Source organism: Charadrius vociferus, unplaced genomic scaffold (assembly GCF_000708025.1).
Source record: "Charadrius vociferus isolate BGI_N301 unplaced genomic scaffold, ASM70802v2 scaffold111, whole genome shotgun sequence".
Lineage (NCBI taxonomy): Eukaryota > Metazoa > Chordata > Aves > Charadriiformes > Charadriidae > Charadrius > Charadrius vociferus.
This window is the reverse complement of record NW_009647046.1, coordinates 1,098,341-1,115,765: the sequence shown is the minus strand read 5'-3', so window position 1 is coordinate 1,115,765 and position 17,425 is coordinate 1,098,341. Positions and strand designations below refer to the sequence as shown.

General features: G+C 37.8%; 1 protein-coding gene across 1 annotated transcript in view; it reads right to left on the bottom strand.

Moving 5' to 3' along the window:
* Positions 1 to 17,425, bottom strand: part of EXT2 (exostosin glycosyltransferase 2) — a 74,983-nt gene that overhangs the window by 22,966 nt on the left and 34,592 nt on the right. The window contains exon 8 of the mRNA XM_009895624.1: positions 6,980 to 7,169. Coding sequence (XP_009893926.1) covers positions 6,980 to 7,169 — 190 coding nt within the window. The remainder of the gene's footprint in view (positions 1 to 6,979; positions 7,170 to 17,425) is intronic.

The window sequence follows — 17,425 nt, the reverse complement described above, 5'->3', positions numbered from 1 at the left end:
CTGTTATATCATACATAAAAGAGAGATCATTAAAAAGAGTAATATTTCTATGGAGCATATGATTTCTTTTCAAAGAGAAAATGGTACCGTCATGTTGTTAAATAGTATCACTCTGAATCCTTGCTTCCCAGAAACTGAGAAGTTAACAGCATCTAAAGGAGTCCTTCAGCAGCAGATGCATTATTATCTATCTACTCAGCAAAAAGTGTATTTATATAGGAAGTTACTTGCTCTAATTATTAATCATCCATTTCCAGCTTCAACACAACCTAGGGAAAGTGAGAATCAACACACCTACTGTACAGAGCTAGCCAATATTCTTGGGACACCCATTCTAAGCAGTATCAAGTTCAAAAATAGCAAGTAACCCTTGAATGCAGATGGTTTGCTGCATTTGCAATTGTAGCAGCAGGTAAGGATAATGAGGAGGAGCTGGAAATACAGTGTACACTTGATAGCAAGAACTGAATGTTTGCCAGTATTAAGAGCAATATGACAAATTAAAATAAGATCCACTTATTGGCTAAAATAATGGCATTTTGACGATTCATACAAAGACACTCATTGAAACATGCTTTTCCCGTTTTACTTGCTCAGTAATAACAGCTAGGACTGCTCTCATGACTGCTGATAAGCTGGCACTACAATATTGATTCATATTAAGTTTAGGCTTCCCACAACTTCTATGGAGCCCACTTGGAACTGTAAAAAGGAAAGCCCTGAAGTTGTGGAAGGTAGACTAAGATCAATAGGAACTAGCAGAAAATATCTCTAAACTGCTCCTCTGTATGTACCTGCAGTTGCAAAGAATCCCATACACCACGCTCAACTCTCATACCTGATCTTTTATAAAATCTTTTATTTGATGCTCATTCTAATTGGTCTATAGTAGTCTGTATGAATTCAACTAATTCAACATGGATGATAGAAGCCTAACAAGTACTTTTTCAGTCTCAAAGACTGAATGGCAGAACTTAGCTGGAATCTGAAGTTTCAAAAAAACTGTCAGAAACCACAGCATCAAGTATGTTACGTATGTTTATTACCAGAATTCTTTCAATAATGGCTGACTGAAAAAGTCTGTCCAGGCACCTCAACCGCTTCAACTTCGAACAATCTGTTCAGAACAGGTGCTTTCTACTTACGATTTTTATATTGGTCCACAGTAATGCACAGAATTCCTCTTACATAAAACAAAACAGAATATTGGTTTCTAGGACATTATTTAGAGCCCAGTTTTGTGAAGCTGAGTTTGTGTAGCTAAATTTCTAGACTTCCTGGGGAAATAACATTGCAAAATGTTCATAAGATGATTCATGGAAGACTAAAACTATTATGAATTAGTTCTGTACCTAATCAAGGAAAATGGCATTAAGTCCATCGCCAAGAAGCCAAATTAATTCAAACCCTAAAGAGAAAACAACCCATTTCCACCAGTGCTGACTATTAAAGGCACAGTATGCAAAAAACCTGCCACTGAAGACTTTCTCACTATTTTTTTAAACTTAGTACTTTCTTAAGATTTTCTTGAATTTCAGAACTAGCAATTTAGACAAATACAAATGAAAGGGCAAATGTATTTGGCTGATGGAGAAAACAAAAAAATATCCTGTCTACACAAATATTCCCAACAGCAGACAACTGGACCACAATATTTATTTTAATGGATGCAGAGTGAAAAAAATATCTTTTTTCCCTATAATAAAAAGACTAAAAGCTTTGAAATATCAATACTATACATACAGTCATGGGCCTGCTGACATTACTGCTGTTTTGACAGGCTTCTTGCATACCATGTATGGCTGAGAATATATGTAAAACTCAGTCAAAGACACAGAGAAGAGATCACATCCTCTAAATCCAGACAGCACTTAAGATCAACAAAATGATTCTATAAAGCTTTAAGGTTCCAGATTAAAATCATCAACATATGTGGTATTTTCTCTCCACTATTTCACATATAAGATCCAATGTTTTTACCATCATAAGCACTCTGAAAACTTAATGTTCGCACAGGACATCTGTGTTGCTCACACATTCATCTGTTGCAGTTGTATTTTTTTTTGCTAAGACACTGCTCACATTTTGAGTTCAAAACCAAAAGATTAGACTGTTGGTTTCCAGTCTCAGCCAACGCACAGCATTCTGACTTTGGTGCATAGATTCAGCAATGACCTCAAAAGACACAGTAAAGCTTCCACCTCTTTACACATACCTATGTTTATGATATCTCCGAAATAGAAACTGTGGGAAGGCAGTGTGTTCAAATAAGTGAAATAAAGGCTAAAGCACAAGACCTTCTTGAATCACTTCCTTGCCCTGAAGCTGAATTACTTAATGACGGTGAAGACTTCAAGTCTGTGTACCTGCTTCTAAAGCTGCAAAATGGGAATAACCAGTTAATCTACTGGTTATATAGCCAGGATACATAAATATTTGTAAATGTTTTGAAAGTACTGAGATTAAATTAAACCTATAAAAAGCAGTTTCCTTCATTATTCGTATTTTACTTTGATTTCAAAGCAAATGCTAACTTTCTAATTAGAAATCTCATCATCTACCTAACAATAATGCCACAAATAATGCTACTTACATAGCAGTTTTAAACTACAGGTCTCAAAGCATTTTATCTAAGACAATATTGTTGTATTCATTTCATAGACGTGGAAACTGCGGCACAGTAAGAAATGAGTTGCTCCCATTCAGCAGGCAGAAGTTGTGTCTGGTCAGTGTCTCAGCTACAAGAACTATTGGCCCAAGAAAAATAATGGAAACATTGGGTTTTTTAGTGCTCATTAATTTTTGTTTATTTCTCAAGAACTTGTGACACAGCCTATCTGTCCTTCATCGCATTCAAGTACCAGTATACCAAAACAAGTAGAAACTCAGAACACACAGTTAGGTGACTACAGATTAGTCATTTAAGCTTGTACTAGTCACCTTGTGCTTCCTTCATACTCAGTGAAGGTAAAAAGGGTTACTTCTGGAGGGATGATTTAGTTCACTCTAAAATAAATACCTAACAGAGGCTAGATGGAGGTGCTCGTTTCTTTTCACTGATTCTAAAGGAAATGGAGAGTGATGAGCTCAGACTTGCACACATAGCGCTCAAACATTTTAAATTACGAGAGTGGTCCTTGCAAACTCATAGGACAAAGGTAAAAACATTCTTTAAATTGCTACTGATTTCTAGCCCATATACATGTAGCTACTTTTTCCTCCAACTTTATGCTTTTGTATGTTACTGGGGTGAAAGCTTTCCAGTCAGCTGTTCAACTAATCAGTTGCCCTGCTTATTTGTTATCAGCCAACGTAACACAAAAATTGTCAGTCGTATCAGAGCTGCATCTGCCCCGACAGGCCTGGATTTGCAAGGAGTTTGCTTTCCATACAGTTTGCACGCTCCCCATACATGTTACCATTCCACAGCGCAGAAGACGAGATCAGCTACAGCCTCTTACCTGCACTGAGGGATGCTCAGCAGTACTGACGGCAGAATGACCACAATTCAGTCTTGTGAATTGTCTGACAAAAATCACCATTAATTCATTTTCAGATCATGCTGACAAATATATCTTTTCACACAAACTTTACTAAATGCTGAGGACAAGCAAAAAAGGATTTTTATCTTACGCAATATCGCATTTGTTGAGGGGTGCAGCATCTTAAATTTTGTATAATATTTAAAAGAAAATATTTCATTTTTATTCTGTTTTCCTCTTAAGTCCTGAGTTTGCTTATTTTCATTACATAAAGGCATTATTACAAGTACATAAGCATTCACTAAAAAAACCCAAACAAACAAAAAACCAAACAAAAAACCCAAAGCCCAACACTAATTTTAGAATTTGCATGTATGTCAAAACTTTCCATTCTTAGGGACAGATTCACATCTATTTCCAATACATATTGCTTCGATAACAATGTAAGTTTCAATTATAATATTTTTCTGGTGTTGACAGAGGAAAGAGAGAAAGGAGCAACCATGTGTCATATTCGTGTGGCACTACACCAGCTACATCTCAGGAAACCTAAATCCAATTCTCAATTTACCCTACATAATCACTAAGGAAGACAACTCGGATGTCCTTCACCCAGCCCTCACACTTACACATGCAAAACAAAACAAACACACAAAGGGTTGCAACAACAAAAGCCAAGATTTGCTACTGTACCGAAACGTGTCCCTTACATGGAAAGGACCAGGAAAGACAGCACTTGATGCTCTAGGAGGTTAAGCGCCTCAGCTTTACTATAACCAATTAAAAGCGAATAGCCATAAAAGTGCAGATACTACTGTAGGGTAATAAACCATACTTTATCAGTGACAGTGGTGCACATTACAAACTTCAAACTCATTCCTTGCTCTAATCCATCAGAAACTTCCTGGCTTTAACAGGCTATAAACAGCAGAAGCTTTGAAGTCCAAGGATTAGGATCACTAATAGACAGACTGAACGAGAGACTAGCTGAAGAGCCAAGTGGAATGCCCTGCGTGGATCTGGAATAAAACAAGTTAATTTAATCAAACTGACCTCTCTCTAGCCATAGGCCAAGAGATTGCAATGGTTATAACAGCAATAAAGGGACAAGGGACACTAGAAACAAATAGTTATCTGCTTCAATGCAATGCTTAGGCTAATGTAAGGGCAAAACTGCCTTGCTTTCAACTGTACTCTCAAATCCACAATTTTAAGTTCTCCAGGCAAAGGCACCTTTTTTTTTTTTTTCTTTTTTTGGAAGCTAATTGATGACTTAGTGGTAATTGAGGCAGAAAAAATTAAGCACACCTTAATTTTCAAGAATTTCTAAATGCAAGAATAATAGAATGATTTAAGAAAAAAGATCACTCTAATGATTTATTTGCTTTGATTCTGCTGTATCTCAGACTCAAGGGAAACGTGGAAACAATCCATTTGTGTTAAACCCACTCGCATTCAGTGTTTACGTAACTGAATATAACACCAAGCATTTTTGCTTTTAGAAAAAACTTCTTACTGCAAAAATTCCCGTTACCATCAATTTATACGCAACACTTCTCACTCTAAAGGACTGCAAAACATTTAATAAACCACTCAGCTTGAAGTGTTTAACACAGCAGTATTACAGAACACTTTTAAAAGCAAACAGTTAAGCTACTCTGCTTTAAACTGGAGCAACTTGCCAAAATGGCAAATGAGCCAAGTAAACGGTAGCAATAGCTTGGTTCTGAGAAGCTTTTAGAAGATGGTAAATTGAGACAAGTGCTCAGGGATTAATTTTTACATTTTATCTTGCTGCTATACAGAATAGCGGAAAACAGCAGCAGCTGAAGCCTCTGAAAAAAGAATTACAAAGCAGGCAGTCCTAACAACACTCATCATTCACTATAGAAGACAGAAGAGTCCGCAAGGTTCTATACCACCAAATAAAGCATTTTTTGGAAGTATTATTCCTAGAAGGCAACATTTATTCTCCCACAAAATCACCCCATTTTCAGATAACAATGACAGATTCATATGTACAGCATACAGGAAACAAACTCATTTACTGCTACTATATTTGCAGTATTTAATCAAGAATGAGAACCGGAGGCTTTAATTACCCAGAACAATACTCAGGATTTTAGCATGAGTGTTTGAGACTTGGAAGCAGCTCATCCTAGGAAGCAAGAGGCATGGAAATAAAACGAGCAGTACTGGAGCGGTTGTCTGGCACTGGAGAGGATTGCCACAGGCCAAGCCTAGCTACCTTCCTTTACATAGGGCAATGCCTCCTGGCTCTCCCATTTACTCCATGGTGATTTTGTAAAGGAATTCACCAACATCAGGACCTATGCTTCCAGCTGAGGAAATGGGAGAAGAGTAAGAGCAGCATGGTCTCACGAGGCAGGCAGCCCAGTTCTGGGATACCAGGGAGCTGGTGGGAAGCAAAGCAGCCACAGCACATGCAGTGGTGTTACATGGAAGGAGACAGAGAAACATGGGATTAGGATGTTGGGTTTGAAAACATAGGCAGCAAGCTGTGAGGGCTGGGCAGCCTGAGACTGAAGTCCTAGCATGAGGGGATGCTGGGGGATGCATGCCAGGCCAGCATATAACCATGGCAGCAAAGCACACCTCAGCTACTGAAAATTAAACAAATTAATCCAGAGGTTTACAGCACTGAGTTCACACTGGAGTCGTTAATATACTTCTGAAACCAAATAGTCTTCCAATAATCTACACATTTACATCATTTGGGAAAAGGTCTGTGAATGTGGGGGTGTACTTAACACAAGGTGCATGAATTATTTTACAATAACCATGACTTTGAAAATTTAAAATACCATGCAGACTTCACCAGGTTCATTCATAAAGACTATAAAAAGCAACATAGTTATCATATGTGTTGGAAACAGAAACATTTAAACAAAGGCACATCTGTCTTGTCTTACTGGGCCAGCTGTAGCGTTTTCACAAGATATCCTGGTGGTGTGGGAACTTCTTTCAGACAGCCAAAATGTCCCAAGTTTTCATTTCATGAATCAAAATATTCACTTATTTTATAGCTCCAAGCATTCAAACTACTTTGCTGCTTTGAACCGCATTTGCCCTAGAAAATTGTCTAGCAGAAGTAGCATTCACTAAGATGAGACACTGTCTACAGAGAAATAAAACCAAGCACTGACAAATCAAAGATGGGTGCCTCCTTACCACTCCCCAAAATAAAGTTAAGGACAGAAATGCTTCTATAACTACAGCGTCCGTTACCTTTGATTCAGAACTTAGCAGCACAACCACTGGTACGCCTTTTCCTTTGAATCTACTTTGGCTTTTCTTATTTCACTTTCAAAAACATTGCCACAAAAAACCCCAAAGTTATTATTTTGAAAGTAACCATGGAATAGTTTTTGAAGACACATTAATGAAGTAGAAGAGAGGTCATTCTGTAACAGGTGCAAGAAGGCATGCTACCCCCAGTTTCACCCTCCTCCATCGCACCTACCATGGGGTCTTACCTTCTGGTGGATTCTTATTCTGGTTGTTCCAGACAACTAACAATTTGGATAGACTAGGCACTTTAGACACCTCCGTGATGACTCGGAAAAGGCTCTCCACCCTGTCATAGGTGAGAACTATGGCTGTGAAACCTTGGGACTGAGGTGGGATCAGTGGAAGGAAGAGTGGGTTGCTCACACTGCTCCATTTCTGTGAAGGAAAATAAGAGAACAGGAAAACAACTTGATTAACATGAATTATCACAGTAGGGAGTAATTATTACAGTAGGGAGTAATTCACATAGCCAGGACCTAACCATCAGATTTGGAATTTGATCAGATCAGGCAGGTTGACTCTCCAATTCTGACAAAAGTGGACTTCAGCAATTTCTCAAAACCTTTATTCCAATCTCCCTCTTCATTCAATTTTTATTTTTGCCTAGCTGTAACATTGCAAACAAGAGGTTTTAGGTAAAAAATAAAGTGGAAGAGGCAGATAGATTTGTGGAAAATGAAAACCATGGTGATTTTTGAACCCAGCTAGCATGACTCAATTCCTATTTACTAATCACTATTTCAAGACATTTCTATTTATAGCCAGGACTCAAACAAATAGAAACTTAATCAGCACTACAATTTCAGAAGTGAAAAAGAATTAACAACAACAAAACCAAAGCAGCAAAAACATAAACCTGTCATAAAATGTGTACCAAAGCAAAAAAGGCAAAAGCAGGCACTAAGAGTAATAATGTACTAGCTTCCATGAAACTGTGTTTGTTCAACAGTGAAAAAACCCACCTATTGCATAAAAAAAAAAAAAAAAAAGGCATGAGATGCAAAGATGAATTTCAGAGAGTTATCTACTCCTCGTGAATTTTAACTAGGGCATCCCTTTTAAGACTTTAAAAGTCTTACTTCAATACACTGCCAGCATAAGGAAGTCAGCTCAGCTGGCAAAAGACAAGACAGACAACTAAATTCTCACTGAATGTGCCAACCTCCTTTGGAGCCGACAATGTGGGGGAGAAAGCAGTGAAGGGACCATTCGACAGAAATGAAAGCGCCAGCATTTCAGTTTCAACTTTTCCATTCCAGCTGACATTCCAGGCAGGGGTTGAACAGAGAAGCAAAGGGAAAAACAAGACCTTTTGGGACGAGGTGGAAAGGGGAGTTGGGAAAGCAGAAACTGAGTGATGCTATTTTGCAGGGAAGTCTTGAATCCTAGCCTGTAAAAACTATGAATGCTCATAAGAGGTTAGTAACTGCCAGCAGTTTACAGAAATACTGTGAGAATCTCTAGCTAAACTCATACCATAAGCCTGCTTCTATCAGGAGGAAAGCAAGTTTTACAGCCTGAAAGTTATCAGCTCATATTTGCAGGAAATAAACTTTGCAATTTTCGGTTTCCTTATTTAGTCTTTGGGTTACTTTATGCACCCAACAATTACCCTCCTCATGTTTAGTGGTTAGACACCTCTAACTAGAATAACTTCAAGGACGAGGAGAGTAGGGAGCCTGTTTACTAAAAGAAATCATAACATTTTGACCATTTTAGCAAATGAGGAAAAAATATGATACGAATATGATTTACTTCTATGAACACATCAATACTGAAACGGGGGATAAATATGTGAGGTGAAAAAGAGAAACTTAAAGTTAAGCACAGCATTGGCACACTGTTTTATCCAGGACAGTCTAAGGGTATGTTCCAGGCAAGGATCTGTCAGCAGGAGTAATATCCTTTAGCAGACTTCCTGAAACAGTTGGAAAGAAGGACTAATCTTCTGCTGGTACAAGCAGCATTCAACATAAACTGAAGTTCCTAATGGAAAGCATGAAATTCTAGTTTTTACCCAAGAGGAGTAACAGGATAATGTAGAAATAGTAACAGCATAATATGGAACTTTGGTTCATAAAAGAGATGTGGCTACCTGTGATAACAGAGGACTACACTCAGTAATTCAGAAAATACATATCCATTACTTTAGCAACTGATATATGCAAAGACAAATCTGCTTTCAGGTTATTACATTTTCTAAAATTAAAGCTTTTATACATACTTTTGCTAATTTTACTAGAAGACTGGTGGCAGATGGGGACAGCCATCTGATTTTCCTCCAGCTTCAATAATTCCTACAGCAAATCACAATCTAAATGTTACCAGAGCATAATCCATCTCATTAAAGCTTTACAGACTCGTTTCCACACAACCCCCACCCCAAGACTGCTATTACCTAAATGACCCTTGTAATGTCGAGCAGCTTCTTAAAACAACTGTCAGAAACCTCTTTTCATTAATACTTGAAGCAGAGGTTTAACATCATACTCAGCAGAGTGCCAAGAAAATCTTATGTTTCGGCCCTACACCAAAAAATAACGGGTAAAGTAATCTACGGACAATGCTGTATTCACCACTTACGGGTGAGCATTGCCACCTAAATTAATGGCTCCTGCTCGAAGTTTACCTAGCAACTTTTTCTCTCTGGCCACAGCATTTCCTGACAAATTACTTGCTATAATATCCTTGGAAAATGATTATTCCTCTTCTATCATCTAAGACTATTTTAGGTACTTACAGAAAAAATACAAATGTATGTGTGCAAGCATTATTATGATGAAATTTATGATTATTATGAAAAATTATGATGCTTTCTCTTAAAAAACTAAGTTTTAGGTACATTACTTAAATTCCAACTTCTACTACTTTCAGAAAGGCGTGAGAATTCTGCTGCTTATAACATAGGAAAAATAAGGCAACTTTTGAGGTGTTTTTGCTCACGTATCTACTAAAGGATGATGGAGGGAGGGAAAAGCCTGTAGACACACACTAATGGATGGGAGAACCAAGCCTCTCATTTGAGAAAAACATTTCAAAAAGGCAATTAAGCATCTCTCAAGTGCCATTAAGAGCCAACCCCCTGCTGCCTGCCTGAAGAGTGTGTCTACAGTCTGAGACCTATTGACCCCACTTTCTGCAGGAAATCAGGCAAATTCAAGCCTCCATAATTTGCTAAAGTCTTCCAGATTTCTGCTTGGGAAAAGCAAACCATACAGGCAATTAATTCAACAGCAACCTAATTAAATCTCCATTATGGCAGCAAAGCATGAAATGGATAATGACATAGGGATGGGTTCTCCCAGTCACTGCTCAAGAAACCAAGTGGTGAAGGAACATTTGCTCCAGTCCCATCTTTATTAACATTCTTGACAGAAAGTCACAGGTACTTTCACTCTCAGAGAGAAGAGAAAACAGCAACATCGGATTGATCATCCGTCACCTTCTTTGACTGACACTCAGCTATGGATAAGACTTCACTCTTGCCCTCCCAGCTAATATCATTAGAGGAGACAGAAGAATTGATCCAAGATTAATAGGTTGTTTGCTGTGAAACATTTTTTGGGGCAAAAAGTATCAAGTTCAAATGCCAGTTTCCTGAGACTAACGTCACTTAAGTCTCGCAGTCTCAGTTGTCCAACAGCTCTTTGCAGTTCATATGAAAAGCCAATAGTGGGACCTCAATGACAGTGAGAACTTGGGCATGGCCTGAAGCTGGGGAGAAAGAATTCGGGAACAGGTATGTACACAGGGAAGAATTAAGACTGTTGCAGCTGTCCTGCGCATGCTTTCTGCAAGTGTGCAGGTGTGATAACGCCTTAGAAATAAGGCACCTTCCCTTACTATAAATACAAATATTGCTCGCCCTCTAGGTCATTAAAAACAACCTGAGTCGATTTTAGGAAAGTTAATACATTAAGGACAAGGTATCAAGGGACTTGGATTCTCATTATGTGGGAAGTTCAAGGTTGGACTCAATGTGGAGTCTTGCAGGCTCAAGTTAGCAAAGAACTTTTAAACAGATCGTTCTTAGCAGGATACAGAAGCGAGAGAGATAGGAGCCTCAGGACGTCAGTGAACATAACTGGACCGAGAACTGGCCAATCTTTATAAATGCTACAGAACCTCAAATGTATTGGCAAAATACCGGATGTAACTAAGACAGGGTCCTACCCCAAAGTTTATTTGGGTGTATGCTGAGTACCATTGAACGAGACTTGAAGAAAGACACAGCAGACACATTACAAAATGCATCACAGAAAGGTCTCTAGGAAAACAAGACTGTGTAATAAGATGTCCCATATTACAGAAGAGGGTCAAGTACTTGCCAGCTATTATTTAGTGGGAAAACTCAGCAACAGGACTTTAGAAGAATAAAATTTCACTGCTCCCATGAATAACACAGTGGGTTTTCCTCCCTGTGTATTTTATTTTCAACAACTGGACTCAGTGCTTGTTGTAACTGACATATTAGTGAAACCACACAGTTTGAACAAGAACAACTCTTTTAAAAGCACAGAGGTAAGGACAACGGCATTATGAACTTTAACAGTAGCTAAGCAGTTATTCTATACATTTAAAGAAAGCAGGGCTCTATATCCCCTGCCTCCGTGGGTAAGGCTTTTTCAGCTGGGTTGTTCTGAATATCAATCTAACCTCAATGTGGTTTCAATTATGAATTACCAGACCAAAAAAAGCCTTGATTTATTCTATTTTGCTCCAATTATTCATGATAAGTTTCTATCGAATACTTTGAGAAAGTATTTCATCATGTTTCCCATCCTCAAGTGGTCATAGGGCAAAACCAAAGGAATTAACCCTCTCTATTTCTCCAGAGCCAACCACAGTGCTTACACTCTGCAGAATCACAGGCCAAGTTGCAGTGCCACCATTTCATGTTTTGATGAAGATTATAAACCCTCCTCAAAAACATTTTAGCCACAAGACACACAGGAGTTTCTACCTATTCCTTCTTCAATGATGAAATCTGATACTGTCATGAATTTTGATTGCCAAAATACATCATGTAACTGTAACACTAAGTTATTCAGCATCTTTTTTTTTTTTGTTTAGCCACTTACATCTAATCAGCTGTCTGAGCCCTTCTGACAGAATCTATTGGCTGAACACATTCTTTGATATCAAAACTCAGCTTCAGGCTCCTGTCTTAAACTCCTTAATTTCAATAATGTGCAAAAGGAATAGATTTCCAGTGAGGAAAATTATCAAGAACTGAGTTCATGTTTACAGTTGCCATAATACTTATGCTTTTTGGGATCCCTCCATCAATTTTATTGCCATTCTTTTGTAAGAATAAGAATAATATTATAACATTATAACCTTAATAAGAATATTTAAAGAGAACCAGGAAAAGGATTCACGTTTTTTCTGTGGGTTTTTTTGGTGTAAGTCAGCACAGCAGCTCCAGATGCAAAAAACACAGGGTATGACATAATCGTAATCGGGAAAACGGAGCTTAACATAGCTTTCATGCTCTCAAAGCCAGAAAAGACAGGGAATACTGAAAAGATGACTAGTGGAATCCAAAGCAAAGTCCCATTATTTTAATATTATTATTATTTTTTAAAGTTAATGACTCCCATTACATAAAATAAAGCTGCACAGTTACGAAGCCCCAGGAGGCACCAGGCAGTGCAACCAACAAGGTAAGAACAAGGAGACCCTCACTTTTGGCCAGCAAAATTGTACAGTTTCTTTGGGTGTATCTCAAAACCAGCTTTGCTAAGGTTAAAAACATGTCTCTTATTTGTATGTTCATGTGTCTACTTTTAAGCTAAAGACACAGCAAAAACCTCTTAGAGAAAATAAAGCCCAAAGTATTAAATGGTTAGGTGTAGTCTTAAGAATTAAGATGTCATTCAAATGAAATACATGAAATCCAGTTTCCGATTCTGGCAACCAAATCCAAAAATTTGTTATTCATGCCTCAAAGGATATCATTTAGAATGGAAATAAACCTACACACTAGGTACTAGCCACATGACACAGGATAACTGTGAGGTTATCTATCACTGTGTAAGAAAAGAATCCTAATCTCTGGGCAGGTAAAGTTAAAACAAACTGTTAAATCGTGTTTCACACACACAAAAATATCAATATTTATAGCTATATATAATATACATGTGGTATACTCAACTTGTCCATAGCATCAACACTGGAAAAACATATTGATAAAATGAAATTTATTTGGTATAAGAAAGAATATCTACCTTCTAACACACTAAATAAAACAAAATTTCACCCAGCTGACTCCAACCATCACACAAGGTAGCAGGAACAGAAACTGATATTGTTCAATGGAAAAAAATACCAGATGTGCATTGCCCAAAAAAGTGATAGATTGTTTACAGGTAATGTTTACATTTACAGGTAAATAAACAAGTGTATGCCAGTATTTGCTTAATGCTTTGAAGATGAGGAATGGCACTGGGATGGAAGTACAGTTATAACAGTGGCATTATCTGGAGACTGAGGACTGTAAAATACTACCAAAGAGCTAAGAAATAGTTTAATTGTTTCACAGGTGTCAGCTGCCTGGTAACAGGCAGAAGCCCACAAAGTATTCTGTAAATGAACATCCTACTTGGACTTTGCTAAATGAATGGTGCTTTTTGCACTAAGTTAATTTGGCTATTTTGGTTTGAACCAAACGATGGTGCTGTTTTCTGCCTCACTGGGAGAAATGAAATCTGGTGTGTTTATTTTTCAGCATAGTGATATTCTCAAGTGATTATTAAACTATGGTCTGTATCATCCAAGGTCAAAGCTCAAAAGCAGTCCCTGACAAAAAAAAAGCTCTAATGTTTTATAGGTCTACATTATAAAAGGCTTGAAAGAATTTCAACAAAAGCAATTAAAGAAATCTGGAAAAACCCAGTCTTAGTAATTTTTGAGAAACCCATATATGTTAGCAAGGTATAAGGCAAAGTAAGAGGAGAATTTAAATAATCTACAAAGAAGCTCAAGTGAGCAAATAGTTTACCTCTATTAGAGCATAACAAGTACTTAATTGAAGGTAACAGATCACATCTCAAACCCAGGTCACTAGTTCCAGTCCAGCCCAAACTGGTAACCATCAGAACACACACTGTAGAAACAGTCATTTTCTGGCTTACTTGAACCTAACTGACTGCCCCTGCCTAATGGATAATGGTTGGGCCAAGAAATACAAAAGGCATTAAACTCTCATGCTTGCAGCAACAGACTGTCTGAGACATAAAGGACTCAGTGGTCCAGGAATGAGTTTCAGGGCTCAAAAACATCATTTGCCCCTCTTCATTAAAACGAGAAAATACCTTGTAGTGCATTTTTATTGGAAGTACTATTCCATAACATATTAGCATCTCATATGCTACTAGTCTTCCACTTCCTCAACAGCATAGTCGATGAGTAGGAAAATAATCCACTTCAAAATGTAGGGTTTTTTTCTTTAGAACAGGCCAACAGTCTTCAGTCAACCCATACAAACACATAAAACTCTTGGATCACTTCCTCAGTGTAATGTACTAAGTATGGAATTAACTGCATATCCATTTATCTTCTGTGTACCTTATACTCCCTCCTGCTGGAAAAACACCCTCCTGCCCTGCTGCTGTATCTACACTGTGGTGAAGATACTTAGGCAACAGTCTCACTAATATTGTGAGCCAATATAAGCCAAACTAATGCCAAAAAAACAGGCTGCCAGACATCCTGTACCTCCCTTGCCCCACTGCCTCTTTTTTTCTTCTGCTGGGTGAGTTTTACGTAATGAAAATTATTTCAGTTAAAATTGAAGAATTCAAAAAGAAGGCAGCACGTAGAGAGAGAAATTGCCATCCAGCTGTAGAAGAGTGCAGGACTGTCTCTTTTGCTTATAGCGGTTAAAAGTCTTTGGGAAAATACAGACTCAACACAAGGTGGGCTGATGTTTCTTTGAGTTGAGACAAGAAACATATGGGGAACAGGAATAAAGCTTATCTGTATACAGATCTAGCCATCAGCATGCCTCACTGATTTTAAATGCGTGAATATCACTTTCATGCTGACTGTCCAAGATAACAGCCATCCCCTTAGGTATGGGAACAAGAGCCTAGAGAAGAGCACTGCATTTCATCCTTACTGAGCACACCATCACAAGGAACAACAAGCAGAGCTAGAGGAGCTGGATGCTGGGCCAGCCGCGTTTGAAGGCAGAATACATGTGGCAAGTTCTGAAGATACAGTCCTGGCCAGTAATGCAAGTATTTATGACACCCAGTTACTCACATGTTTCACTGTGGTATTAATGTTAATGCGCTGGTGCTTCATTTTAACAGTTACCTATATCTTGGCCCTGGGGCCAACCTGAAATAATTTTCTTTAAATGCTTAAGTATTGGAGTTTATTTAGAGCAGAACATGGCAATTTGCTTGTAAATGAGGAACACATTCAACTCATCTTTAGTTATTTTGTCTTCTTATCAGAGTTAGAAGATACAGTTGCCATCTTCTGCTACCTCAAATGTACATACCTACCTGCTTTCCAACTATAACGTTTCATCCAGACTTACTGGAAATTGTAACCGTGCCATGAGTGGACATTAGGCACCAGCTTAGATGAGAAGCACTCAGGCTTAAGTGGATCATTATTCCCTTGACAAGCAGGCACCGACTGTGGAATTCTGACTACCACAATCATTTTTTAAAAAATTACAATCACTATTATTAAATTTATTTATTTACTCACTAAATTTACTAGCAGATATTGTACACATCATCACCTTCTAAACTGTCTGAAGTTAGAAATTAGCTGAGTCCTGAAAAATATGCTCCCCTATAGACCGCAACTGTAATATGCTCTCACCTCAAAGAGGTAAAATATATTCAAGGAAAAAATATTTCAAAGAAAACTGTAGAAGGATCCAGTTATTTGCTTTGAATGAAAGAACAAGGGTCAAACCCAAACAATATTACCTGGCTTAAAAAAATAAAAAAAGGAAAAAGAAAAAAGAGCCTGAGCAAAGAAATGTTCATACATGCTCAGAGTAGCTATCAAAATTCCGAGTTAAAGATATCACAGGATTGTGTACTGCTGTTCTACAAATTTAACTGCTCTTGAACAATTCCTGATCTGAATTCTATTTTCTTTAACTGACCCTCTGAGAAAGGGTCACAAGCACACAGTGTTGCTGGCTAACATGGAGCTTACACAGCCCATAAAGGAACGTTTAATGACATTTCTGTTTCATATTGAAGCAAGAAACGAATTCATGCACATATTAAGCAATTTTCATAGACTAGGATAAACATCAAATTCTTTCAACTGAGACATAAAACCACCAAGGAACTGACCATTCGTGGCATGAGAGCGGCACGATACGAGGTGTTAACTCCAACATCCTGGACAAATTCCAGCCGGTCTAATGGCAGTCAGCCTTCTAAATTTTCTTTGCAATTGCACATTGTTACAATATTCCTGCCTGCTCCTTGTACTGCCCTAGCACAGTACTGTTGTTACGTGTTCCCCCACAGTTTCAGAGTTCTGTTCTGCATGTTGCCATGTCTGTGGTCATAAACCTACTGCTTAAGAACCTTTAGGTTGAATGACTAATAGAAATAATTTTTCCAAGCATGTATTAAAAAAAAAAAAAAAAAGCCTGGTTGTTGCTCAGAGGAAGATTAACTTCCCCAGAAACAGATGGGTTTCCAGTATAGGTGAGAACCCAGGAGATGTTTTTTTGTCCTCTTTAAAGCACGAGTAATCCTAAAGCCATTTTCTTCATTTTACTCGGTGAGTCAAGGTGCTTGTTTTGCTAGCATAATCTAAAAGTGTTAAGATGTTCTGATCCCTTTCTTGCAGAGTATATACTTACTTCCTGTGCAGCTTAATTTCTTCTTTAAATATTGACAAGGCCATGTTTGCTCTCTAGGCAATGAAAACAGTAGATTACTAATGCCTTTGGCTAGGCAATGGAAAATCATCTTACAAAACCCAGCAATGAGCTTCTAACTCTTTGTCAGCAACTGTTCACACTCTACCGGCCTGAAGACTTTGAAGTAAAACATACTCTACTCCTGAGCACTCCTACAAAGCTTTCAGAGAAAGTCTCTCTCTAAACTATCATAAAGTGAGAGAGTTAACAAGTTTGGTTTTGTTAGTAAAACAAAACTATTTTTTATATTTTGACACAGAGAAAATTAACTGATTATGAGTGAAAATCATCCACAGGCTTTTATATGGTAAAAAATCAGAACCAGCTGCTTGGTGCAGAAGGTTAATTAACACTCCAGTGTTTCTTCTTAACAGAGGTGGATTCAACCAGTGGAACTTTTTTTAAAGAAAAAAAAAACCACAGCAAAACTTTGATCATCAGGTTCTGTATAAGAGAAATTACATAGAAATAACATGGAGAAAATTGTAGGCATAGGAATAATTAGCTATTTCATCAGAATTACATGAAAGAGCCTTGCAGATTGTTTAAGATCTTCAGTATTTCCACCGACTATTTCCACTGCTCTAAACTCACACAATATTCAACAGAAATAAAGAAGTGTGTGTGTATGCATGCATGAAAAATAAAGAAATATATAAGCAAGCAAGCAATTTCGTGCATGCAATAGCAAAAGTTGAAAGTTCACATTTCACCACCA